The sequence below is a fragment of the Cnephaeus nilssonii genome, assembly GCF_951640355.1.
Source record: "Cnephaeus nilssonii genome assembly, chromosome: 7".
NCBI classification, from domain to species: Eukaryota; Metazoa; Chordata; class Mammalia; order Chiroptera; family Vespertilionidae; genus Cnephaeus; species Cnephaeus nilssonii.
The window spans coordinates 102,227,823-102,254,300 of record NC_137078.1 but is presented as its reverse complement, the minus strand read 5'-3'; the positions used below and the strand labels follow the sequence as shown (position 1 = coordinate 102,254,300).

Below are 26,478 nucleotides of genomic sequence, written 5' to 3'. Positions count from 1 at the left end.
CGCCGCGGCTCTGCAGGGAACGGTGCGCAGCTGAGCAGCCCGAGGCCAAGGGCAGGGGGGACGCGGTAGGGAGCTTCGGAGGCCCTGCCCGGGGCTGGGAGGGCCCGACGCTGGCGGGGAGCAGGTGCCAGGCTTCTCGGGGTGCTCAGCCCCTCTCTCCATCACCAAGTCCACACGCTCCTGGGCTGGAGTCTCTGAGCGCCCCGGGTCCCCAGAGGAGGGGCCCAGCCTGCTGGCCCTGGTGGCGGTCTCTCTGCAGGGCGGCCTCTCCGAGCCCAGTGGCAGGGGGAGTTCTCGGGACCATGCTGCTCACAACTTGGGGTCCACACGCCAGGTCCAGGAGACCAGGTTGCGGGTGTGGGGGGTGCTGCAGTGGAGCCTGCCAGGGGCGCACTCACACCCATGCTCAGACCCACATGCACATTCAAGCTTACACATGTGAGCGTGCATATATGAGTGTGTGCACGGGCTCCGTGTCCATGTAAGCACATGCACGTGTGTGTCTGCATGTGAGTTATGCACATGTAGATGAGTGAGTATACACATGGGCTCCCTGTACATGGGTACATGTGTGAATATGCATGTAAGCATGTGCACCCGTGCACCTGCACCTGAGTGTGCACATGGGATCCATGCACATGTGTACTGTGAGTATGCATGTGTATGCACATGCAGGTGTGTCAGACACATGTGGGGAAGTGTGCACGCATATGCATGCAAGTCATGCACACATGTGAGTGTGTATGTGTGAGCATGCATGCGAGTCATGCACATGTGTGAGTGTGCACATGTGAGCATGTGTGCGTGTGCACATGTGCTGGGTGTGTGTGCACCTCCGTTGCTGCACCTGGAGCTCTGCTGGAAGCTGCTCGGCACCTGGGAGCCGCTGTGCGGTCCTCGCTCAGGACGAGCTCACACCTGAGGTGGCGCCCGATGCCCGCCTGCGTGCCCCAGATTCCCGCCTGCCGCCCTTTACCCCGCCTGTGGGACCCTGCTCAGGTCACCCCCAGTGGGGCCTCCCTGGGGTCCGCATTCAACACAGCCCCCCAGCACCCCCTGCACCCCAGACTCATTTCTGTTTTACCACCAGACAAACAGCCATTATTTCTATGTCCATTTTCTCCCCGTTGGGAACGTCCCGGGCAGGGAAGGGCCGTTTCCCTGGCTCCCCAGCCCTTAGCCAGCCCCCCCCCCGCCCCCCCAGGCACCAGCCAGCATCGGGGGAACGAGTGCATGGTGAAGGATGAAGGAAGGAATCGGGTGGGCAGCTCTGGGCCTTGGCTCGGCATCTGTGCTCTTAGGTTAACAGGACGAGTGAGTCCCTCCCTCAGGTGCGCATCCCCGCCAACCGCCATCCGTCCTGGGACGCCTCCCCAGCGAGGGCGGCGGGGCGGAGCCCGGCTTCTGCTCGAGGCGCACAGGCTGCTGGCCGGGCTCAGCTGCGGCCCCGCGGGCCCTTATGGGGGGACTGTGCCCGGGAGCTCCAGACCCAGGTCCCGGGGAAGGGCACCCAGAATGCCCCACTGCCCCAGCGCTGGGCTGGGCGCCTGGAGGGGTGCTCGGGGAGCGGCCCAGGACAGCTGGCCCGACCAGCCGGCAGGCCCTCCACCGGCTCACCTTCAGGTCACTGGAGAACGGCCGTCACCCGAGGGCAGGTCGGAGGCTGGGGCAGGATGGCCTAGAGTTTTGGGGAGCAGGGCCGGGCGGAGGGGCTCCCAGGGGCGGGAGGGCAGTGACTTCAGGGGCTCCGTGAGGCCAGTGGCTTCCGAGCTTCTGAGCCTCCTTTGTGATGCGGGGGGTCCCCAAGGCGCTGACCCTCTGCTCCCTCAGCGAGTTCCGAATGGGTTTGGTGTGGGGGAGGGGGGCAGTTCCTGAGCCCCGGGCTCCCTGCCGAGTGGGTGCCCCTTCCAGAGCCTCTGGCCCTGACCCCCGAGCCCCTCTCCTTTGCTCCTTGACCCCTCAGTCCAAAGGGCTGCTGGACTGCTGGGAAGGAAGCCAGACTCTTCCTCGCTGCCACCTGGCTGAGGGCGCGAGGTCAGGGCCAGGGCACAGGCTGGCAGTGGGTGTGCCAGGCCCCGCCGTGGGCTCCAGTGAGGGCTCGGGGGCCCAGCCGAGTGCCAGGGGAGGTGGGGGCCCTGATCATGATGGGAGTGGGCAGGGCTGCCAGGGCTCGGATGCCTCCTCTGCCCGGGGGACTTGAGGCTCAGACCCCAATTCCCAGGGGCCAGTGGCCCTGGCTGGGGTGGGGGTGTGGCTTGGTGGGGGCCAGGGCTCTGAGCAGGCCTGGTCAGAGCTCAGCTGTCGCTGCTTCAGGCCTGATGGAGATGGGCCCCGGGGTCGGATCTGTGCTGCGCTCAGCACGGCCAGGGGTGAACCTGAGGCGGGGGGCGGGTGGTCAGTGAAGGATTAAAGAAGACGGACAAGAGAATAAAGCTGGGGCTAGGTGAGATGCTGCTCTCCGATGGAGAGACAGTGCCAGCGCCTGCAAGCCGAGTCTTTATTTTATAGCCAGATTCCAGGAGGCAAAGGAAGGGCGCAGTCAAGATGTTTACAACGTTCTCACGGGTTTCGAATCCACTCAATTACATGCACCTGAACTCTATCGAGCCCACATCACTCAGCCTCCTGGGACCACAGGTTCGAACCATAAGGGCAAGCTTACAACCACAGCCTTTGGCTGTAACTGTGCTGGGAGGGCTTTGCCCTCCACGCTGGGACCTGCACGTGGCTTTGCCACGAGAGGACTGTGTCCTCTCATTAGTCCGAGGCTTGAACCTGTCCGAACGCTGAGCTGCTCTCCACAGGGTCCACCCAGGTTCCCGTCATCCAGCCACCAACTTGGCCCAACAGCGGGGACAGGAGTCCCTCCCCTGCAAGGGCTGTCAGTCAGGGGAGAGCGACGCCGTGCCGAGAGGTGTGCTCAGGAGACGCCTGTGAGGGAGCCGGGGTGCAGGCAGGGCGGCTTGTCTCCGAGCCGAGGGTCAGGGTGACGGAGAGGCCGGGTCGTCACCTCTGAACCCTACAGTCACTGCTTCAGGAATCCCAGTTAAAACTTGTACCCGCTTCCATTGTTAACGCCTTCTAACACAGGAGCCGTGCTTTATATTGCCTGACTAGAGGCCCGGTGCACGACATTTGTGCACGGGGGAGGGGGGTTCCCCTCAACCTGGCCTGCACCCTTTCCAACCCAGGACCCCTTGGGGGATGTCTGACTGCCTCTCATAATCCAGGCCTGCTGGCTCCTAATTGCTTGCCTGCCTGCCTGCCTGATCGCCCCTAACCACCTCTGCCTGCCTGCCTGATGGCCCCTAACTGCTCCCCTGCTGGCCTGATCACCCCTAACCGCCTCTGCCTCGCCCCACACCCAGGACCTAGAATTCTCTCCTCTGGCTGGTCATAGGCACCCGGGACCTGGGCTTCCCTCCCTCTGGCCGGCCACAGGCATCCAGGACCCGGGCCGGCTGCAGCTGCAGGAGACCATGGGTGGGCAGCTTCACCTGGGCCACAGGCACAGGCACTGGCGCCCAGGACCATGGGGCAGGTGGCTTGTCCCTCTCCCGGCCGCAGCCTGGCTGGTCTCCATTCCTCTCTCGCGAGCTCATGTGTGCCTGGCTGGTCCCCATTCCTCTCTCCCGTGTGGAGTGTCTGAGCTGTTACGGAGTTACTACGGCATGACGACCATTTGGATATGAGCTCTTCATTACATAGGACATGAGGGAGGGGAAGGAGAAACACTGCTGTTCCACGTACTGATGCCTCCTTGGTTGCTTCTGGTGTGTGCCCACCCGGGATGTAGCCCGCGACCTTGGTGTATCGGGACAGCGCTCGGACGAACTGGGCCACCCAGCCAGTGCTCATTAGCAATTCTTTTTTCTCTTTTTTAAACAATGGCGTGTTTCTTATTTTATTTTAAAAATATTTTTTATTGATTTCAGAGAAGGGAGAGGGAGAGATAGAAACATTAATGATGAGGCAGATCATGGACCGGCTGCCTCCTGCACAGTCCCCACTGGGGATGGAGCCCAGAACCCGGGCACGTGCCCTGACCCAGAATCAGACTGCGACCTCCTGGCTCACAGGTCGATGCTCAGCCTGAGCCCCGCCACCGGGCGGCAGTTCTTTCCGGCATTCTCGCTATTGGCTCTCCGGTGTGGCTTCTGTCCCCTGGGTGGTCCGGCTGAGGACACTCACATTGATGCCAGGGGGTCTCTGTCACCGGGCCTGAGCTAGGACGGGGGTGGGGGTGGGTGGTTGTGTCCTGGGGCCGGAGGTCCTTGGCGGGGGGGGGGGGGGGGAGAGGGGGGAGGCCATGGCACGCGCACGAGGTCAGCCATTGGCAGCCCCAGGATGGTGCCGTGCTGCCGTTTCCTGGAGCACTTACTTCCGGGAGAGACGCACCCATCCGGGTCCCGGAACACACAGCCGGAGGCACAGCAATCAGAGCGCAGCCGGCAGCCCCCCAAGAACCCTCAGGGCACGCACAGGGCTGGCGCTGCTCGTCAGCTGCAGGCTCGATTCCGCACGCGGCCTGATGGCAGTGCGGGTGCATTCACAAATTCCTCTCCAAGTTGCTCTTGACAAGTTAGGGCACTGATGGGGAAGGAATGGGGCCGACACAGGGAGGGGACGTCTGGTCCGGCTCAGATGGAGCAGAGAACCTCGAACCCCTGAGCCTGCGGAGCCCCCCTTCCCAGTGGAAGCAGCTTGTCCTCCAGCGTCCGAGGAGACCAGCCTTTTCTCGTCACAAACCCTGTGAGAACCTTGCAGGGGTGGGGGCCTGGAGGGGGTGCTCATCCTATTCAAGTCCCCCCGCTTCACCTGCTATAAGTAGGGCTGGATCTCAGCATGTGGGCAAGGGGGGTCAAGTGCAAAGGCTGACCCAGGAGGAACTAGCATATGCACCCTCCAAGTTGCAGGACTTCCTGAAGGTCACACTGAGAAACCTGGGAATTGTGTGTGGGAACAGAGTCTGAGGGTCTCAGACCCAGCAGAGGGGGTACCACGCTGGGTTGGCTCTACTAACGGTGCACCTGCCGCAGAAGCTGAATGGACGGCGCCGGCTCACGCCAACTGCCAGAAGGGACCCCAGCCGCGCGCTCACCTGGTGAAGGCAACCTGGGCTGGACGGTGGTGAACGGACTGGAGAGGCCGGGCCCCCCGTTACGTGGAGGAGGGACCCGGAGGTGCAGGGACACAGCGTGTCGGAGTGGCTTTATCCCGTGTGACCGGCGCACCCCACGGGGGTCACAGGGCTTGTGTGTCCTCCGTGGCTAGGATGAGCCACAGGAGCGCCCTGCGAGCGGACCAGCCTCGCACTCTCCGCGCACCGTCCTTCCCGGTGCCGCGGGGTCTGGTTTGCTGGTGCTTCGCTGAGGATTTCTGAACGGAACCTGCCGTGGCTTCCAGGCGGCTGAGATGATGTTTTCAGAAAAGAACTTGGAAGCCTTTCCTCTCGGCTCTGAAGTTTAAAGGGACCCGAGAGGGACTGTGCGCGAAAGGCCCGTCCGTTCCCCGGCACCATCTGGGCCTGGGCCTGCTCGGGGGGGCGGGGAGGGGGGGGCTCCTTCCCGCCTTCTCCTTCCCGCCACGGGATTGTCCTGTGAGTTTTGTCTGTCCCGGAGTCAGTGCAGTCACATAATATTTCCCTAGGGACGGATCCACTCACCGGGCCTTCAGATCCATTTGCATAGAGTTGAGAAAAGCAATCTCATAGCTTCTTTCAACGTCCTGTTATTCTGGTCACTTTTTAGCGGCGTGTCTGTAGTGTGGGTGCCTGACACGAAGCTGCTGATGGAGTTTCAGAGGGCACCCATCTCCAATGAACATGCTGCCCGCTGTGTGCCAACAGCCAAACCGCCAGAGGAGCTGGGCCCCCGCCCCAAAGCTCCCCTTTTAGGAAACTCTGGGGGCCCAGATAACTGACCTTGGAGGTGACCCTGCCTCCAGTCCCCGAGACCTCATTCCCTCGTTAATGTGCCAAATTAGCTAATAACGAGGGATCCCAGAAAACCCGACACCCCCCTTGGCCCAGCGAAGGCAGAGCCCAGCCCCCTGAGCTCGCCCTGTGGCCCCGACGTCCCATGCAGCCTCCAGGACCCTGAGGAATGAACCTTGTTCCTCAAAGTCCCCCGACGGCTTTTGCTGAGTTGCATCTGGACATCACAGTCACAAGGGCCGGTCCACCCCAACGCGGGCTGCAAACGGGGACATGTCTGGGGCGCTCCCCGCAGGCAGCACAGGCCCAGGTGAGCGCCCGGCCTCCCAGGCAGGGGGCGGCCCTGCCAACAGCTGGGAGGACACGTGTCTGTGCTTCTCCTTCTTTCCTGTTTGCTGGTGGTTCACCTGTTTTATTGTATTTTTGAATAATTGCATTTTCGGTTTAGCCGTCTTCTATTTTTCTATTCCTACTTTACTACTTTCTGATTTTAGCCATGCCTTCTGGTTTTCTAATGTCTCGAGTTGAAGATGCACGTCACTCGTTTTCTTCTGTGCTGCTGCGTAAATTCTTGGGGTTCAGCCTCTGTCTGGGACTCTAAGCTGTGTCTCTCCCAGGCATCGCACTTCCTGTTTTTTGTTATTATTTTTTCCAAAATTATGCAATTCCAGATTTGACTTCCTCTTGAAACCAACACGCTGTTTCCCACGCAGGCAGGGGATGAGGCTTACAGCTTCAGTGTCTCGAGGTCGGGAGGTGCCGCCCGCTCCGCCCCGTGAACATGTCCTCGGAGAATGTGTGGTGACCTGTGCCAGCAAGTGCCTCCTCTCGTCCTGGGCCAGAGTCAGATGGCCTCAGTCAGACCCACCCTGGCATATAGCTCGGGAGGACCCCGTGCAGCGCCGGCTGCAGCGCACGGCATGACGCTGGGGTGATGGTCAACCCTCACGTCCACCTGCACTGGGCGTGGGAGCACCCGAGGCAGGCTGGGCGGGAGGGCAGGGCCTGGAGCAGGATAGACGGACGGACGCTGCCTGGGGAGCTGGGAGGCGGAGACCCTCTGCAGGTCCCGGGCTGTCTTCTGTTGAGGAACCCTCCCCGAGCCGGGGGGTGGCTCCCACTCACCCGAGAACTTGACTGTGACCCTGTGACCCTGTGTTGCTGTTGCACCTTCAGTCCCTGCTTCCCAAATGGGACGAGGCTACTTCACAGGGTCTCCGGGGCGGGGCTCCTCGACTCCCCAGGAGAGAGGGTTTTCCAGGCAAACAGGAGGGCGAGTTTCATCCACAGAGAAGCTCCGATACAGCCCCAGCTCGGCCAGGTCAGCAGGCAGCCAGCCTCCCTGCTCGTTAGGGCGGCTCTCTGCTCGGCAGGGAGGGGCCACATCGTCGCCATGGCGGGTGGTGGGTGTGGGCACAGGGCTGCCCAGAGGATGACTTGATGGGTGGGCCCCAGCTGGAGAGCTTTGTCTTTGGCTTAGGCCAGGGTCCAAGGCTGCCCCATGCCGAGGGAGGGGCTGCACCGGCTCCTCAGGGCCACCAGGGCTGGCCCCACGCCCCGGCCACAAAGGCCCAGCGTTGGGGGTCAGGGTGCCATTGCAGGAAGGGGCTCTGGGCTCCAGGCCAGCGTAACTCCCTTCTCTCTGCCGACCCATCCACCTCAGAGCTGGGAGGCTGGGGTCCGCACCTCCCCGGTTTGGGGGAAATGACAGGGTGGCCCGGGACTGGGCCGGGCAGTGCAGGTCAGTGGAGCCGGCAGCCCGAGGCTGCCTCCCTCCGGAGCCTCGCCCTCAGCCTCCTCAGGCCACAGTGCTCGGGGTCCAGCAGGAGCCCGCTCTCGGCGGCCGTCCAGGCCTCTTCGTGCCGCTGCTCCTCCAGGCAGCGCTGCCCGTGGCCCAGCAACACCTGGGCGGCGGGGGCCCGGCCGGGCCGCTCCCACAGGCTGCTCTGGGCTGGGCCGGGCGCCAGCCTGAGGGCCTGGGCGAAGGCCCCCGCGGCCCCGGCCTGGTTCCCCAGGCTCAGGAGCAGGCGGCCCTTGGAGCACAAGTCCTCCACCCGCATCGGGAGGTCGCCGTCCCCCGCGCCGTCCCGGAGCACGAGGTCCAGATCTCTGAGCGCCCGGCCGCACTCCTGCAGCTCGGCCAGGCAGGCGGCGCGCAGGCGCAGGTCACAGGCCCTGCCGCCACCGGCCAGGACGGCCAGCGAGCAGTAGCCCAGCGCCTGCCTAGGCTGCCCCGCGGTCAGGAGGGCGCCGGCTTCCTTGGCTGCAGCCTGCAGAGGGGCAGAGGGAGGGAGTGCGGTCAGCCCGGGATGTCTGGGCCCCGCACCGCCCTGCACACCTGGGCTCTGCAGAGCTGCCGTGTCTGGAGCAGGCACCTCCCTGCCCTCAGAGGCCTCCTCACCCCCCTCTCCTCCTCCCGGCTCTCCCTTCTCACAGCCTACAGCTTCTCACCGGGCGGCCTCCTCCCTCCCTCCCTCTGCTCCTCTCCAGGCCCCCCTGCTGGGCCTCTCCCTGCCCACCCTGCCTGGCCCTGCGGACAGTACCAAACACCCCCTCTGCAGCCCAAGGTCAGGAAGCACTAGTGGACTTCTCACTAGGGTCCTGCAGAGCCAGTCACAGTGGGGACAGGATGAGGTCACAGTGGGGGCAGGACGAGGTCATAGGTGAGGACACGACCCAGTCACAGGAGGGGGCAGGACGAGGTCACAGGTGGGGACAGGACCCGGTCACAGGAGGGGACAGGTTGAGGTCACAGGAGGGGGCAGGACGAGGTCACAGGAGGGGGCAGGACGAGGTCACAGAGGGGACAGGACCCGGTCAAAGGTGGGGACAGGTCGAGGTCACAGTGGGGGCAGGACGAGGTCACAGTGGGGGCAGGACGAGGTCACAGTGGGGGCCATGCTGCCGCCGCCCCGCCCTCCTGCACTTCAGCCGGGATCTGCCAGCGCGACCCGGTGCTGTGGTCCGTCGCCTGCAGCCCCTCCAAACCTCCTCCAACCACCGCGGACAACCCGGCTCCTCCCGGCAGAGCCCAGGGCGGCTCCTCCGAGGAAGGGCCATCAGAGCAGCCTGCCCGTCCCTCCCTCCCCCCTAGGCGGCCGGGGCTACTCATGCCCCTCCGCGCCCCGGGCCGGGAAGGCGCAGGGCACCCAGCACCCGCAGTCTGCGGGCACTGGTCCAGGCGGGAGGGTGTCCGCGGCGTCCCTGCTGGGCTCCTCCCGGGGCGGGGCGGCCCGGCACCCGCGGAGCCCGGCTCGCCTTCGCGTCGCGTAACACCAACCGGTGGCCGCGCAGGTGCAGCGCCCTCCCGACAGGCTCCGCGCGGCCCGGGCTCAGGGGCGGGGCCGCCGACCGCGCAGGCGCAGTGCCTCCGGAAGCGGGGCGCGAGTACTTCCGGCTCTTTTCCGGGTCGGCACTCGTCGCTGGGCAACAGGCGCGCTTGGCGCGGGTTCTCCTCGCGGCGGACACCAGTGCCCGGGGGCCCCGAAAACCCCGGCCCCGCCCCAGGGGTCCCCACCCTGCGGCCCCTGCTGCGCTCTCGGTCCCGGAGACACTGTCTCACCCCTTGGCTCCCCCGCCCTGGGGGCAGCGTTACCCATCGCTCTGCGCCCTGTGCGTGTAGCCAGCTCCTCTATAAATAAAGCCCCCAACACCCAGTGCTGCTCTCCGGGCGGACCTGAGTGCCGGGGCCTGGGCGTCCAGTCCTTGGGCTCAAAGCACACTGTCCCCTAGAATGGTCCCTGCCCCCCCCTCCCCCGCAGGCTGAATCCCCACGCAGGGGAGGCAGGGCGGCTTCCACCCCTACCCTGAGGCCTCCCGCCAGTGCAGGGGGAGGTGGTCAGACCAGCACCGCCCACACGCTGCCCCCTGCCCGGGCCCACTTGCTCCTGGGAGTCTGGCTTCCATTACAGCCTAGGCTAGAAACCTCTCCCCCAAGCCGGCCCCGCCCCCCTTCACGTCCCCAGCGCCGTTTGGGCCGTTGGGTGAGAATTCTGAGCTCAGTCCTGCAGCCAGGCCGGTGCCTTGACCTCTCTCCCCACCCTGCTTTCACCTCCAGTGCCCGCGCCAGCCCACGCCCTGCTCCAGGGTCTGCAACACTGACGCTCTGAAGTGAACCCCATTGTCTCCCCTGAAGCTCAAGGGCCAGAGGGCGGGGCTGTGGCTACCCCCAGCACCTGGCGGAAGGAAGGCAGGCGCTCATACATTCTTGTGGGATAAGAGTGGAGTGAAAAACCAGCCAGCCAGAGGCAGTGACCCGCTCAGCATGTCTCCACCTGCAGGACCCCCCCCCCCCCCCCCCCCGCCCCGTGCTGTGTCTCTCCCGCCTGACCTGGGGTTGGGATGGGCTTCGTGCAGGAGCAAGGTGCTCCTGGCCGGTTTCGCCTGGCTCTGAGGAGGGGACCCCTCCCTCTCCCCACCCAAGTCACCTGTGGCTTGTGCGCCTTGTGCAAAGCAGCTGGAGGTCACTGGTGTCGTGAGAGCGTAGCTTGAGGTGGTGACACCTGGGGGTCTTTGGCTCACTTCCCCACCCCACACCCCCCTGAAATCAGCACGCAGGGAATGCAGCGCTGCCCTGAGCGCCCGTGGTGCTGGGAGGGGCAGACACGGGGCTCCCTGGGGTGCTGCACGCACCTGGGCCAGGCCCTGCCGCTCCGAGGCCTCCAGGAGGCTCAGCAGGAAGCCCAGGTCCCCGGCGTCCGTCTCCGCCAGGCACTGCAGGTCCCGGGCAGCGGCTGGCACGTCTCTCTTCTTGAGCCGGAGCAGGCCAAGCCGGGCCCGGGCCGCCTCAGAGGGCGGGGTGGGGCGCAGGGCTTCCTGTAGGCGGGCGCCCGCCTCCTCATAGCTGCCTGTCAGGGATTCGGAAGGGCAGTCAGGGTTGTGCCGGGGCAGGGGGCGGGGGGCAGAGGTGGGCCTCGCTGGCCACTGCACTGGGGAGCCCGCCACAGCCTTTCTTGCTCTGCGCTGGCTCGGGGAACAGCGGGCTGATGGGAGGGCTCAGCCCCGGCGGGAACAGCCAGGAGCAGAGGGACATGGTGATGCGTGCTGGTCACATGGACGTGCCTGCTACCAGCGCCCCAGCCCATGTCTCTCAGGCCGAGCAGCAGGGCTCTGAGCCCCTCATATGGGTCTGCTCTCCCCTCTCCCCCCACCGCCCCGCCAGCAGCCAGCATGGGGCCGGAGCAGGACTGGAGTCGGGGATGACCCATGGGGGACATGCAGGCTGCACCGAGGACCCCCCACCCCCCCACCTCTTTCAAGTTAGTGCTGAAACGAGTTCAGGGTTTTTCAGGAAAGGCCACCATTTGGGCACATGTGGGCGAAAGACCCCGCCTGGATGGGCCCTGGGCCCGGGGCACTCGGCCAACGTGTGGAATTAACGCCCGAGCGACGGAGGGCCGGAGCCTGCGTGAAGCCCCGAGTCCGCGCCCGCTTCTCCTCCCTGCAGGCACAGCGCGGGGGTGACCGGGAGCCGGATGTGCACACAGGAGGCTCGCGGGACCGAGGCCAGGGGCCTGGGATTCGGCTGGAGGGGCCTCGGAGGCCGCCGGGTCAGGGTCTCTCCCGGTTTACAGAAGGGTCTCCAGGGGTGAGAGGAGCGGGGACAGAGGGACGGAGACCACGTCCCCAGGCCTGGCCGCCACGTACCCAGGGCCACGAGCACGTCGGCCAGGAGGAGGTGCCCGCGCGGCTGCCCCGCGTCCATTTCGACCAGCGCCTCCCCCGCGGCCAGGAGGCCCTGGACGTCGCTGTCGCTGAGGGGGGCCCCGGGGCCCGGCCGCCGGCTCAGGAGGCCCCGGCAGCAGGAGCACAGGCCCTGGGCGATGAGGGCCTGGGCCTCCGGCTTCAGCGAGCGGAGCTCAGAGACCACCGTGCGCGGGTCCAGCCTCAGCGCGGAGAGGACGTCGGCCACGGCCTCCTGCGGGCAGACGGGCGGGTGCGGGTGTCGTCCCGCGTGTCACGTGTCCGTCCTCCCCGTGTCTGGGTGCCAGGCACACCCCAGGGTAGGCAGTCCAGCCCCTGCCCGCTCAGCCTGGGGGGAGTCAGCCCGAAGGAGGAGCCGAGGGCCTGTGGGAGCACCCGGCCCCCCGCAGCAGGCCCGCCTGGCCCATTCCCCCTCTGGTTAAGGGGCTCGGCCCCGGGAAACACACGCCCGTCCAGCCCCGGGAGGGACACACAGAGCTGCTTCCCTGCCCCAGGGCGCCCGGCGGGGACGGAACCGGCCGCCCAGGCCCTCGGGGGAAACGGGCGCCCTGGGTCAGAAGCAAGCGCCGTGGAGGTGGCCTCGCGTCCTGGCAGCTTGGATCGGGTTCCTCGCTTCCGAGGACTCCAGCCCCGAAGCTCATCAGAGAACCTGGCAGGCCCCCCCCCACACCCCCTCTGCCTCCGTGAGGCCTCGGGCAGCCGGCCAAGTGCAGTCACTGCCGGGGACACTGCTCCTGGCTGAGAGGTGCCCTGTCCCGGCCACTCGGCTGTGGCTGCCTCTGGGCACGTTTTCTCTGTGAGAAGCACCTCCCGCCCTGCCCTGCCCCCCCTTCCCCCGGGGTAGACAGTCAGGGTAGCACCCAGATGCAGCCCAGGTCTCAGTATTTTAAGCTGGGGCCCCCTGGCGGCCCTGAGGGTTAGCACACGTGTCCTGTCCATGCAGACCCAGGGCGGCTGGACACTGGGACGTGTCCATGAGGCTCGGCGCCCCGGGCAGCGGGGTGATGATGGGCCTCTCACCGTCGGGATGGCCCGACCCTATTCCCGCCCTTCTCTGGGGGTTGAGGGGGAAGGCAGCACCTCCCCTAAGCATCCCCCACTGCGCCTGCCCAGGCCCAGGGGAGGGGTGGGACTGTACCTGCTGCTGGCCCAGGGCCAGGTGCAGGAGCGCCCGCCCGCACAGCGCCTGCACGTGCCCCGGCTCGGCCCGCAGCACGGAGTTGAAGTCGAACAGGGCGGTCTTCCTCTGGCCCAGGAGCGCGTAGCATCGGGCGCGGGTGAGCAGGGACTCGCTGGCCTGGCTCCCTGAGGAAGGGGCGTGGCATCAGGGCCACTCACTGGCCACAGATGGGCGACAGGCGGGCACCGTGCCCCTCTCTCCATCCAGCCTTTACGGCGCCCCTCCTGGTGCCCGACGGGGCGGGGGAGGACTAGAGGGTGCAGCGGCTGTGGGGCCACCTCGGGGAGCTCACAGGGCAGTCTGGCTGCAGGGCATGGGGAGCCCAAACAGGAGGGTGGCGCCTGGGACAGTCAGAGGGGCTTCCGAGAGAAGGGGCGCTGCAGGCGAGGGGCCAGGAGGGCAGGCACGGCCTCCGGGCGGCCTCTCCCCGAAGAGGCGGTCACCTCCACGCTTCTTCCCAGCGTGTGCCCAGCGATGGACATGGGAGGCGTGCTCTGGGCCCTGGCTGCCCGGCACCCAGGGCGGGGCCAGGGTTGGCTGAGTGAGCCCACTCTTTCCAGGAGGGGCTGAGGGGAGCGGGGCCCTCACCTCCCACGGTTGGTAGAAGAGCCTACCCTCAGGTGGTCCCCCTACTCTTAGGGCCCAGGGTGTGGGGAGGCCCAGCTCAGTCCCGGCTGGCCTGCCCCTCTCCGGGCCTTTAGCACACTCACCTGAGGGCCGGGCCTCCGTGCAACACGCCCTCAGCAAGGGGCCACTTCCTGTCCGCCCCATGGATGTTCCCAGGGCGCACACACCCTGGACCCCGGGGACCCCCACACCCAGCCAGGCAGAGGCTCCCCATGTACCTGGCACAGGAGGGGCCCCCAGGGGCGGGCAGGCAGCTCCTACCTGCAGCAAAGATGGCCAGAGAGAGGTAGGCGATGGCCTCCCTGGTGTGGGCCTCGCCCTCCGCCCCGCCCGGCTGCGCCCGCAGGATGGCCAGGGCCCGTGCGTGGCAGTGGCTCCGCAGCAGCTGCCGGTCCTCCGGGCGGAAGACGTCCAGGGTGGGCTGCAGACAGGCCGTGTCCCCGGACTGGACCACCTTCTTCACCAGCTGCAGGGCCAGGAGGGTCCCCGCAGTGACTCCTGTGCCCTACCTACCCCATTCCATGCCCAGGCTCCGGGCTGGGCGGGCTCACAGGGGCGTGGCCACTGGGGTGGCTCATGGAGGCGTGGCCTGTGGAGGCATGGCCAATGGGGCAAAGCTCACGATGGAGTGTGGTTGTGGGGGCGTGGCCAAAAGGGCGTGGTCAGCAAAGGGGCAGGGCTCGTGGTGGGTGTGGCTCCTGGGGCTTGGCTCATATGAGGGCAATGACTGTGAGTCCCTAGGGAAGGCTGGGGTGCGCCAGGTGTGAGCGCCCCTTTGGGCTACTCCTGTCCGCTGGGTGGCGGGAGTTGGGGGTGTCTCGGGATCCTTGAGCGATGCCTCCTCCTCCTCGGTGATGTGGGAGGCAGAGGGGTCTGGGTGGAGCAAGAACCCCAGGTGGACATGACCTTGGAGCTCAGGCAGCCCCACCCCAAAGAGACCCCGCGTGCCCCTGCTGGCTGCTGGGCACTCGTCCCTCCCTCCGTATGCCCAGCGCAGGGGGACAGACACCCAGACCAGGTCAGAGGGAAGGGGGACGCCGACAGGCCGCACGGCCGACCGTTCACAAAGCCCAACACCTTCCCTCGGGACGCAGCCTCCCGACCACGTCCAACAGGAGCCCCAGGGAGGCGAAGTTTGCTCTTCCTGGGAGCAGGGCAGCCTCGGAGGGAGGCCAGCAGGTCTGAGGGCCTAGGGCCCCTTCACCGCCCCCCCTTCCGGGGCAGGGTCACGTCCAGGCCGAGTTTACATGGGAGGTTTGGGGTGAAGCTCGGCCTGCACTTAACTTTGCCCTTTTGCGATATGGAGCGCCTACTGCATGCAGGAGGCCTGCGGGGGCCCGGGCACCTGCTCCGGCTAATTCCTGTGACAACCAGCAAGGCCAGGGCACAGAGGAGGAGCCTGAGGGTCAGAGTGGCCAGTGACCTGCGGGGGGGGGGGGGGGGCGGCGCGAGGCTGGGACGAGCCGGCTGCGGTGCAGAGCGAGGGCCCCTCACCTGGTTGGCATCGTAGGAGAAGCCCCTCCGCAGCTGCAGCAGGGCCAGCCGCGCCAGCACGGGGGCCGCCTGGGGCCGGCGGGACAGCGCCACCAGCAGCGCCTTGTGGGCGTCGTCCAGGCGGCCCAGGCGGTACAGGGCGTCGGCCGCCAGGAGGCGGGACACCTCGTCTTCCGTGTCCAGCTCCATCAGCAGCGAGGACAGCTGGTACACGCCCTGGGCGTCCCTGCAGGGAGAGATGCGGGGGGAGCGCAGGCCCCTCCATACACCCCCGCCCTCCACACACACCCAGGCAGCCTGGCCACAGGCAAGTCCTACCCCACGCACGTGGCCCGGGCAGCTCCCTTCTGCTGGGCGGCAGAGGCCAGGTGCTGCTGGAAGGACCCTCCCCTCTCCCCTCCCCCACCCTGTGGGGCAGGCATCCTACAGATGGGAGAATGGAGGCTGGGTGCTGACCCCCGTAACCCTGCCCTCCTTTCCTTCTCTGCAAGAACAGGACGGCAATGCCGGCCTTGCCGAGCTCGGGGCGTGCGGGGCAGAGCTCGGGGACACACCAGGCCCTGGTCCTGGGGCCCCGGGAAGGGGACATGAACTCCCACTGGGAGAAGGGGTGGGCACCCTGGGATGTGAAAATCCCCAGAGAACAAATATAAAGGGCCCCAACCACACCCGTGGAGGCGCCCCCTCACCAGCAAATCACAGCCACGCAAACCAAGCAACCAGGGGCAGAGAGAGAGAGCGAGAGAGCGAGAGAGCGAGAGAGAGAGAGGGAGAGAGGGAGAGAGAGAGAGGTGGTGACATTGCACACGCCCCCCAGAAGGCCCCCAGCTCAGTGCTTTCCGCTCAAAACGGCTGCGGAGTCCTCACTGGGCTGGCAGTTCGCAAGGGCACCCCAGGGCGGGGTGGGCCCCGACGGGCAGGTGGGCAGCTCTGAAGGCAGGCCCTCGGGGCCACACTCCCGGACCAGGAGCCCCTGGGCCTCCACGTGAGGGGCAGAGCAGGGTGGAGCACCGGGTGCCTTGTAGCCAAGAGCAGAAGCTGGGGCGGGTGGTGGGTCTGGGGGGGGGGGAGGGCGGGGTCCCCAGGGGCTCCTGGGCTGCAGGACACGCAGCTCGTGACAAAGGACCTGCTCACGCTCCACTGAGCACAAAGTGGGGGTGAGCTGCCCACACAGCACGCCTCACGTCTGTGACCGTGTTTCACGCACAGAGAACCCGCTGGAAGGGATGCACCCCGGGGTGAGGGGTGCGTCTTATTTTGCCATTTCCGTGTTTGAGTTTCTAATGTGCTGTAAGTCAGTGCTTACAGAAAAGGCCTGGGCGCCGGGCTGGCATCGCTCAGTGGGTGAGCGCCGCCCTACAAACCAGGAGGTCACGGTTGGAGTCCTGGTCAGGGCACGTGCCCGGGTTGTGGGCTCGATCCCCAGTGTGGGGCGTGCAGGAGGCAGCCGATCCATGATTCTCTCTCATCATTGATGTTTCTCTCTCTCTCCCCCTCTCCCTTCCTCTCTGACATCAATAAAATATATATATTAAAAAAGGCTTAGGCCCCGGCGCTAAACCTGCCACCAGTGACTTAAAGAACCCCGCCCCCTGCCCCCCCCCCCCGCCCCGCCTCCGTTCACGCATCTGGAAGCAGCGCCGGGCTGCCGCGCAGAAGCCCAGAACGCAGCCGCCCGGGAGCGCGCGGGGCTGGTGTTACCTGTCCGGCTCGTTGGAGCCCTCCGTCTCCGCGGCCTGGCTCCGGCGGCCCCGCGCGCCCGTGGGTCCGGTGGGTCCCGGGTCGGGCCTCCGCTGGAGCATCCGGCGGGCCTCCTCGCGCAGCACCGTCAGCAGCAGCCCCCGCTGGTTCCAGGGCACGAAGGCCTTGGCGACGAGCAGGGCCTCCTCGGGCTGCAGCCGGCAGGCGGTGACGTAGTCCAGCGCGCCCAGGAACGCGCTCCCCGCCAGCACGCGCAGCAGCCCGCGGCCGCACAGAGCGCGCACGCAGCCGCGGGGGTGCGGCGGGCCCTGCGCCACCACCGCCTGGAAGTCCTCCCGGGCGCCCGGCGCGTCCCCCGCGTGCAGCGCGCAGAAGCCGCGAAGCGCCAGCAGAGGCGCTCGGTCCCCCGCGCGGTCCCCGGCGGCGCGTTGGCCCGCGCGGTCCCGGGGGCGCAGCAGGCGCTCACACAGGGCCCGGGCGCCCGCCGCGTCCCCCGCCAGCAGCAGGCACTCGGCCAGGCGGGCTCCCAGGGCCGGGCGCGCCCCGGGCGGCGCCACCCGCAACAGGACGCGGAGCGCGCGCGCCACCGGGGCCAGCAGCTCGCGGCCCGAGTCCTCGCGGAGCTCGGGGCGGCTCCGCACGGCCTCCTGGAAGTGGGCGAACCCCACGTCCGCGGCCTCCTGCACCTGGGCCAGCACCCGCTCCCGGTCCCCCGCCGAGAGCACGGCCTCCAGCTGCCTGCGCGCGCCCGCGGGGCTCTCGCTGAAGGCCTCGTGCAGGTCCCGGAGCAGGTCCTGGGCCCCTCGGTCCAGGAAGAAGGCTGCGGCCGCGCGGGTGACCAGCAGGGCGGCCAGGCGCTCACCTGCGGGGAGAGCAGAGGACCTGGTGACCAGGGCGCCCTGAAGCGCTTCGCTCACAGCATCTCCCGGACCGCGCACCGCGGGCAGGAGGCGGGCAGCGGCCCCGGGAGCTTCCCCATCCTGCTCTCAGTCTGGGTTCAGTCAGTCTCCTGCTCAGCCAACAGGGAAACTCAGTTACACCTCCTCTCCCAGCCCCCACCCCACCTTCGATAGTGGGTTTTAGGGGTGAGTTCCTCCTCTGGGGGTCAGCTCCGGGTCAGAGCTGAGGGCTGACCCTGTGACCTTGGCAGGGGCCACCGTCACCATGGTTTCTCTGTTCTTTCTGTTGTTGTTGTTAATCCTCACCTGAGGGTATTTTCCATTGATTTTTAGGGAGAGGGGGAGAGGGAAAGACAGAGAGAAACATACCGATTGGTTGACGCCTGCATGCACCCCACCAGGGTCCCGCCAGGGAGGAGCCTGCAACTGAGGTACTGCCCTTGACCGGGACCAAACCCGGGACCCTTTGGTCCGCAGGCCCACACTATCCATTGAGCCACACCGGCCAGGGCTGTGTCTTGTATTCTTTGGGCCACACCGGGACTCAACACGTCCCTCTCTGAAACAGGGACGTCCCCCGGCAGGCCCAGGAAAGAGGGGAGGGCACACCCAATGCCACTGACGAGAGTGGGGGACTCGGGCCATTGACAGAACTCCATGCCTCAGTTTCCCCTTCCGCTTTCTAACGGGATGGCACGGTCTGCAGTCACAGAGCTTGGAGAATGAAATGGGTCAGCGCGTGCCCAGTGCCTGGGGCAGGGCCTGATGGGTGTGTCCCTCGGTGAGGGTTCCTGTCAGCGCAGAAAGCCAGGCCACCCCCTGTCAGGGAACCTCAGAAACCTCAGTGCTGGCGGGAGCTCAGGGCCCTGGGGGACCCCTCCCCCCATATGACAGGTTAGGAGAGTGCGGCCGAGGGACAGTTCTCAGAGCCCCGCCGCAGCCGCCATCCATCCCAGGCCGCCGAGCCTCCGCTTCAGTGCTTTGTGCACAGAGCCCTTGGGAGTCCTCAGCGCGTTTCCCTGTCACCTAACACGGCCGCCACCCCAGTAACAGCCCTTGACGCGGAAACGGGCCGGCGTGAAGGCCCAGCTGCCGCAGCCCAGCCCTCTGCCGTGTGGCTGAGCGTCACGCCACAGCCCAGAGCCAAGTCAAGAGAGCATCTTGCACCCTGAGGTCAACCCACCAACGAACCAGCCCCCAGCCGGTCGCCCCGTCCAGTCCTGGTGGCCAAAGTGAAAGACATGGCTCAGTGGTTGAGGGTCGACCTATGAACCAGGGGGTCATGGTTTGATTCCCGGACAGGGTACATGCCCGGGCTGCAGGCATGTTCGCCAATGTGGAGCATGCAGGAGGCAGCCGATCAATGGTTCTCTCTCATCATTGATATTTCTCTCTCTCTCTCCCTTCCTCTCTGACGTCAATAAAAATATATTTGTTAAAAAAAGAAACTTTGAGCCTTTCCCATCAGTTACTAACTCCTGACAAATGAACTCTCATCGCCGATTTGCACAAGAGTTCATGGATCCGAGGGGCTGCAGCAGGTGCAGAGCCCTTGGGGCCTGGGGGAGCGGTTATTTCTTTACCCACATGGAAGTGTGTTCTCTCCTCTGCTTCTGAGACCCCAGTCACACACACGAGGCTTCTACATGTTGTCCCACCGGGCACTGAGGCTCAGTACATTTTCTCTTCTAAGTTTAAGCTCCCTGACTCTTCTGTCGTTCCAATATGCTATGCCTTTTCCATTTCTGGTACGGTGCTTTTCAATTCTAGAACATTCATAGTTTCCGTTTACTTGCTGAGATTCCACATCTGCTCACTCATTACGACTGTATTTTCCTTTAGTCCTTCGGTGTACTACTGATAGGTCCTTCAAAGTCCTCCGTATGCTAACTTCAGCACCTGTCTTGTCATCTCGAGGTCGGTTTCTAGAGACTTCTTTTCCTCCCGCCTGTGACTCACATTTTATTTTCTGGTTTCTTTGCGTGTCTAGCAATTTTTTACTGTACACCAGACATCTGGCTGATGCTCTGTAGAGACTGGGATCAGTTATGTTCCTCTGAAGAGAAAACACGTTGGTTCGAGCAGGCAGTTAAATTGGAGGGAGTCAAACCCCGTGGTCTGTCTATTTGGTGGGTAGCAGCTGAAATCTCCATTACGTTCTTACCGTTTCCAGCTGCTGCCTTTTCCAGACCACCAGCCTCTCCCTTGCACATGCAGTTATCTCAGCCCAGGAGTTCCATGGATTTAATACCCAGGTTCAAAGTGGCCCCCCCGCCCCCCAGGTCTCACCCCCTCTGTGGCTTCCTCCGCTTCAGGACTCCACTCGTGTTTTCAGCCTGAACTCTGTCCTGTGACATCATCGCCAGCCAGTGAAACCGCCGCCTTCTGTTTTATGGGGATAAAACCTGGATTGAGCCCTAGCTGGTGTGGCTCAGTGGATAGAGCGTCGGCCTGGGGGCTGAAGGGTCCTGGGTTCGATTCCGGTCAAGGGCACATGCCCAGGGTTGTGGGCTCGATCCCTGGTGGGGGGCGTGCAGGAGGCAGCCAATTGATGATTTTCTCTCATCATTGATGTTTCTATCTCTATCAGTGATGGCGAACCTATGACACGCGTGTCAGCACTGACACGCATAGCCATTTCTGATGACACGCGGCCGCATGCCGAGGATGAAACATTTGCTGCTCCTGAGGATGAAACATTTGCGAAATAATGTTTTTTCCTCAAAGTGACACACTCCCCGAGTTATGCTCAGTTTTTTGGCGAAGTTTGACACACCAAGCTCAAAAGGTTGCCCATCACTGATCTCTATCTCTCCTTCTTCCTTCCTCTCTGAAATCAATAAAAAATATATATTTAAAAGAAACACCCGGAATGAGGAGTTACTCAGGCAAAAACCCGCACGCGTGCACATCTCGCTTTCCATCGGCCTCACATCTCAAGGGCCAGCCCCCCCCCCCGCCCCCACCCCCCCCACACACCGTTTCTGCTGCGCCGGGTCACTGCTCCCGCTCCCAGATGGCGGCATTTTGCATGTTGTCCCCGTGGTATCTTGCTGTCTGCGGGGCACGCAGTCGGGTCAAGCTCCCCCACTCTTCCCAGAAGTGGGCTCTTCCAGCGTTAGACTCTAACATCCAGGCAATCTGAGGGGTGTCAGAGGCTACCCCATTGTGGGTTTAATTTCCATTTTCCTGATTACCAGCGAGGCTCATTTATTTAGAAATACCTTCTCCCCAGTCTGGCGGTAGGACGCGGTATCTCGTTTTCCCTCGCGTTCGTCTCATTGCACGCTCCCCACGTGCCCGTTAGCCATCTGCGTTTCCTGTTTGGGGAGATGCCTTTGCCAGCTCTAGCAGCAGATTTTACATTTTCTTATCGACATGCAGCAGTTCTGCAGACACTGGGTATTATTATTTTTTTTGCCCGTGGTACATTCTGCAAATATTCTCTCTCTGCTGTGGCTTGTCCCTTCGCTTTTCGACAGTTGGAAGCAAAATAGAAGTTTAAAACTTTTAATTTTGTCCAATGTACCCCGTTTTCCTTTATGGCTTCCCCCTTTGGTATCGTGAGAAGCCCAGATGTTCACAGAAGTCTCAATGACAGTCTCCCGTGCCTTCATGTCGTACACCCTGGCGACGGACGTGGTCCTGGGGACGTGGCTTTGCTGCAGGGTTTGAGGCAGAGAATCGGCACCGTCCGTTGAAGAGGCTTCTCTCTTGCGCGGTGGGTTTGCGATGCTCACGCTCACACGTTAAGTTGCAGAGATACACGGCTCCGTGTCTGGCCCAGTGTGTGTCATTTCTCTCTGTCCCTCAAGTCAACAACCTTCTGTGTCATTAGTATAACTTTGCATTCACTGGCAGAGAAAATCCTTCACCACCATCTTCTTCTCCATCTCCGCCTCTTCCCTCCCCTCCTCCCCTCCCCCGTCTCCCCTCTTCTTCATCTTGTCTATTATTGGTCCTCTGCTCTTCTATTATATTACCAAATCTTTCTAGCAATAGACAGTGAACATTTCTCTATTTATATCATTGCTCTTTATTATCTTTTTATGATTTTCCTCGTAAGGTCATACGACTCTGAAGTAAATTATTTTCTGTTGCTATAGTTAGTTTTATATGTTTTTTAAGTGTGTCATTCTTTTTTTTAAAAAAATATGTTTTTATTGATTTCAAAGAGGGAGAGAGAGAGATAGAAACATCAATGATGAGAGAGAATCATCGATTGGCTGCCTCCTGCACGCCCCCACACTGGGGATCAAGCCCACAATCTGGGCAAGTGTCCTTGACCGGAATTGAACCTGGGACCCTTCAGTCCACAGGCTGACGCTCTATCCACTGAACCAAACCAACTAGGGCAGTGGTCGGCAAACCGCGGCTCGCGAACCACATGTGGCTCTTTGGCCCCTTGCGTGTGGCTCTTCCACAAAATACCACGGCCTGGGCGAGTCTATTTTGAAGAAGTGGCGTTAGAAGAAGTTTAAGTTTAAAAAACTTGGCTCTCAAAAGACATTTCAATCGTTGTACTGTTGATATTTGGCTCTGCTGACTAATGAGTTTGCCGACCACTGAACTAGGGCTATGTTTAAACCACAAAGTTTCTATTTCTTGCTGGTGTCTGTAAGTATAAATGCTTTTTGTATATCCTGCTAAATTCTATTCCTACATTTAATACATTCTTGTTGTTTCTTTTGGGGTCTCTGTGTAGCTAAGTACCTCGTGTGGAATAACGATAGCATCATTTCTTCCTTTCTGCCTGACATGTGTTTCTCCCTTCTTGTCTTATTGCTTTGGCGAGGATCTCTAGTGTCATGATGGACACACGGGAGAGTGAGCAGCCACCTCGTTCTTCATTTGAAATGGAAGGGTTCCAAACTATCACCACCAAGTAGGAGTTTTCGGTAGGTTTCTGATAGGTGTCATCTTTCTGTAAAGTTCCTAATCAGAAACCGTGGACACCGAGGAGCTGGCTGCCCTGGGTGCTTTGGAAGATAAAGGCTCAGGAAACAAAGGTGCAGGGCTGGAGATTGGGGTTAAAGCCGCTCTTCCTCTGCATCTCGTCCCTGTGTGTCCACTTCATAAGGACAGAGCACTTCCCAAAGGGTAGAGGTTTGTTCCAGGTTTGCAGGATGTTTGCTGACCACCCCCTGCCTGGACCATCCCCGGACTGGACCACCCCCCCTGCCTGGATCTCCCCCTGCCTGGACCACCACTACCCCCGCCCCCCTGCCTGGACCACGCCCCTCCCAACCTGAACCATCCGCCCCCCCTCCCTGCCTGGACCCCCCCCCCTGCCTGGACCCCCCCCCCCCCCGACCTGGACCATCCCCCTGCCTGGACCCCCCCCTGCCTGGACCATCCCCCTGCCTGGACCATCCCCCCCCCTGCCTGGACCATCACCCCCCCTGCCTGGACCCCGCCCCTCCCCCCCCCCCCCCCCCCCCAGCTGGCTCACTCTGGGCTTCCCAGGAGGTTCAGTTCTCTCTCCGGCTCCCCTGGCACGTTCGCACGCAGCAGCCACAGGAGACTTGACAAGTGTAACCCAGAGCGCCTCACTGCCCAGTGCAAAGCCCTCCACGGTCTCCCAGCCTGAGGGTCAAATCTGAAGGTTTTCGTGGCCCGGAGGGCGTGGCCACGGCTACGGCCTTCAGGGCCTCGGCTCCCCCTCTACCCCCTCCCCCTGAGAGCCACCCTAGCTCCACTCAGTGGCCCGGACACCCACGCTCCTTCTTCCTCAGCAACCTGGAATCCTGGTTGCAGCGGAAATGACACCTCCTCCCAGAAGCCCTCCCTGACCATCCGGCTAGAGGCGCACCTGGCATTTCTCAAAGCGCTTGTTCTGTTCGCTTCTTTTCTTGGTGCTTCGTGAGGGCAGGGGCCTGCCCACTTGCCACTGGGGTGTCCCCGGCCTCAGCACAACCCCTCCCCCAGCATAAGCGGGACTTGGCTGTGCTGGGAAGAAATGGCTGCCGTGACCTTCACCCTGACCCTCAGGGGCCGTGACCCCGCGCACCTACCTCGGGATCCACGGCCGGCGGGGTCGGCCTCCAGGGCCCGGCTGCAGGCCGCCCGGCAGTCCTCATAGCGGCCCCCGCGGAGCAGAGCGTCGGGGGAGAGGGCGTTGCTCCAGGTGCCCCCGGGGTCCAGGGCGGCCAGGAGTCTCTGGCCATCGGCCTCCCGCTGGCCGGTGCTGTCCGCGGCCTGCTGCCGCCCGGCGACGTGGGCCTGGAGGACGCTGACCAGCACGGGCAGGTAGGGGCCGCTGGTGGGTGAGGACGAAGGCCACGGTGCGGTCCGCCGCGGAGGCGAAGGCCTGGAGGTAGTCGGCCAGGCCGGCGTCCACCTGCGCCCCCGACAGGACGCGCGCCAGAGCGCGGGTCAGCCGCAGCTCCAGGCCCTGCTGGGAGTGCGCGGCCAGCAGGGCGCCGCAGCGCCGCACCACCTCCCCGTGGCGCCCGCGGGCCAGCAGGCCGGCCAGCGAGTGCAGCGCCGCGGCCGGGTGGTCCGGGCACAGCGTGGCCAGGAAGGCGCAGGCCAGGGTCCCGGTCAGGGACACCACGGCCATGCCATCCCAGTGGATGGCGGGGATCTGGCTTTCCCCTCGGCACCAGGCCTCCAGCGTGGCCACCACGGCTGCCCCCCGGGCCTCGGCCAGGGCCGCCCGGACGCTCCTCACTGCGGAGGGGGCGTGGCAGCTGAAGGCAGCCAGGTAGAAGGCCGTGGCCAGCGGGGGTTCCCCCAGGGCCAGGTGCTGGTCCCCCTCCCGGCAGAGGCAGGCCACAAGCTCCTGGGCCGACATCACCGCCGTGCGCCCCGCCAGGCCATGTCCAGTCCTCACGCCCCTGCGGTGGGAGGGGGCGCGGTCAGTGCTCGCAGCCGTCAGCCCGTTGGCCCTGTACCCCCTGCCCTGTGCCCCCCGGGCCTGTGCCCCCCGGGCCTGTGCCCCCTGCCCTGTGCCCCCCGGGCCTGCTCCAGATCAGCCTCCTGCCCCTCCACCCGAGCCCCCGGGGTCAGTGCTGGGCCCTGAGCAGAGAGGGTGAACCGGGCTGTTGGGGGGTTGGCCTGCAGGTGGGCTCCAGGGTTTGCCGGGGGCGGGGGGGGGGGGCTCCAGACCGGGATTTGCCTCTGGCCTCAGCTTCCTCCTCTGCAAGTGGGACTGTGGCCCTGCCCAGCTGGGCCGGGCTGTGGATGGTGCCCCTGAGCGCCCAGCGGGGAGGAGCTGGGTGGCCGGAGGGGTCAGGGACCCCGAGCCTCCGCTCTGCAGCCTGCCCCTGCGTCCTCAGGAAGGCGGACCCCTCAGTCCAGGTCATACCAGCGTCCCCAGCCTTCTCAGCGCTGAGATTCAACAGGCCCAGCCAACCTCAGGCCACACTGCGCTCCTCCCACACCCGCACCACCTGCGGGGGGCGGGAGGGGGGTGCTGGGCTGCCGAGGGGCGCCAGCCTGGCCCTTGGGTGGCGCTGGGGAGCAACTGGCCCGGGCCAGGGGGTCGGTTCCGCGGTGGGTTTAGGGACCGGCCCGCCAGGCCCCTCTCCCCCCCGAACTTCCCCTGAAGTAGCGGCTCAGCCCTCTCTCTCCCGGCTCCCAGGGGCCTGCAGACATGCCCCACCCATCAATGCTCCTGACACCCACAGGCACGCACAGGCCCGCGGAGACCGGGCGCACACGCACCCACCCGGGCACGCGCACAGGCTCACACGCACCTACTCACACGTGCGCACACGGACACGCTGGTGCTCGGAGGCTGTGCGGGGCGCACGGGGAAGGGCGAGGCGCGCTCCCCTGGAGGGGGTGCCGGGCTCCTGGGAGGGTCCGCGGGCTGGGCTCCCAGGCGCCCCACCTCCGCTGAGCCCGAGCCGGAGCCGGAGCCCGAGGGCTGGGGTGAGGGTGCGTTTCCCCGGAGAGTGTCAACACCCCTCCGCCCGCTGCTCAGCTGCGCCCCCAGCAGCCGGTCGGCGCCACTGCCGGCCCCGCCCCCGCCCCGCCCCCGCCCCGCCCCCTGGCCTGTCGATCGCTCCCCAGCCCCGGGGGTGGGGTGGGGGGGGGGGCGCGGGGTCGGGGCCCACGGGGAGGCGGAGGGAGAGCCACCCCTGAAGGGCGGGGCCCCGGGCAGCTTCGGAGCAGACCGCGGGCTCCGGTGCGGGGCCCCTGGACTTGGGGGTGGAGCTGACCGCGCTTCAGGGCCCCCCTCACTCCACAGCCTCACAGTCCTCGCAGCGGAGGACGGAGCTCCAGGGAGGTGGGGGCGTCCTGGCCCCTGCACCCCCAGAACAGCCGGGTCCTTTCTGCCCGCCTCCTGCGCATCGGGGGTATTTTAGGAGCCTCCCTCCCCTTCCAGCAGCCGAAGGGCAGCCCAGCCACCCGAGGGCCCTGGGAGGGGAGGCAGGGGAGTGGCAGGTCCCTGGAAAGATGGTACTGTTTTGGGCCCAGATGCCAGGCAAAGCCCGGGTCCTTGGCAGGGCCCAGGGAGCCAGCTGGGTGCCACGTGGGGGACGCGGGCGCTGCGAGGCAGGGCGGTGGGCACTGGGAGGGGGTGCTGCGTCTCCGGTTTCCTTCCCGGGTCTGGGCTCTTGGGATCGGGCCTGTTGGGGAGTCTGGGCGAGGCCTGGCCGGGCGGGCAGCTGGGTCAGCAGGGCCCGGTCCTCCTGTCCGCCCGGCCAGGCCGGCTCTGCAGCTCCTTGACCTTCACCCGGCGCAGCACCGGGCCGGGCAGGGACCAGCAGTTGGAGATCTCCCACTGCTCTGAGTCCTTCCCGTTAATTACCCTAATTAGGCAGAGCCGTGATGGTGATGGAGCGGCTGCCACCAGGCCCAGGAAGGCCCGGGGCCAGGAGGCGGGGGCTGCCCTACCTTCGCGGTCACATTAGCCCTGATGGGTCCCCCGAGTTTTTGCCTGAGCCCTGTGCCCCGGGCACTGGCCGACGAGCCGGGTCTCTGCACGG

The 26,478-nt window shown here is 64.9% G+C and overlaps 1 protein-coding gene across 1 annotated transcript; it reads right to left on the bottom strand.

Annotated features, from left to right (window-relative positions):
• Nucleotides 1-3,625: 3,625 nt before the first annotated feature.
• On the bottom strand, nucleotides 3,626-24,335 carry TTC34 (tetratricopeptide repeat domain 34; the record flags this gene model as incomplete). Its single annotated transcript, XM_079777321.1, is given in 9 exon segments — nucleotides 3,626-8,205; nucleotides 10,568-10,782; nucleotides 11,582-11,852; nucleotides 12,777-12,943; nucleotides 13,707-13,911; nucleotides 14,940-15,165; nucleotides 16,641-17,502; nucleotides 23,554-23,794; nucleotides 23,796-24,335. Coding segments are annotated over 9 exon segments (3,255 nt in total). The 3' UTR covers nucleotides 3,626-7,677.
• Nucleotides 24,336-26,478: the final 2,143 nt, after the last annotated feature.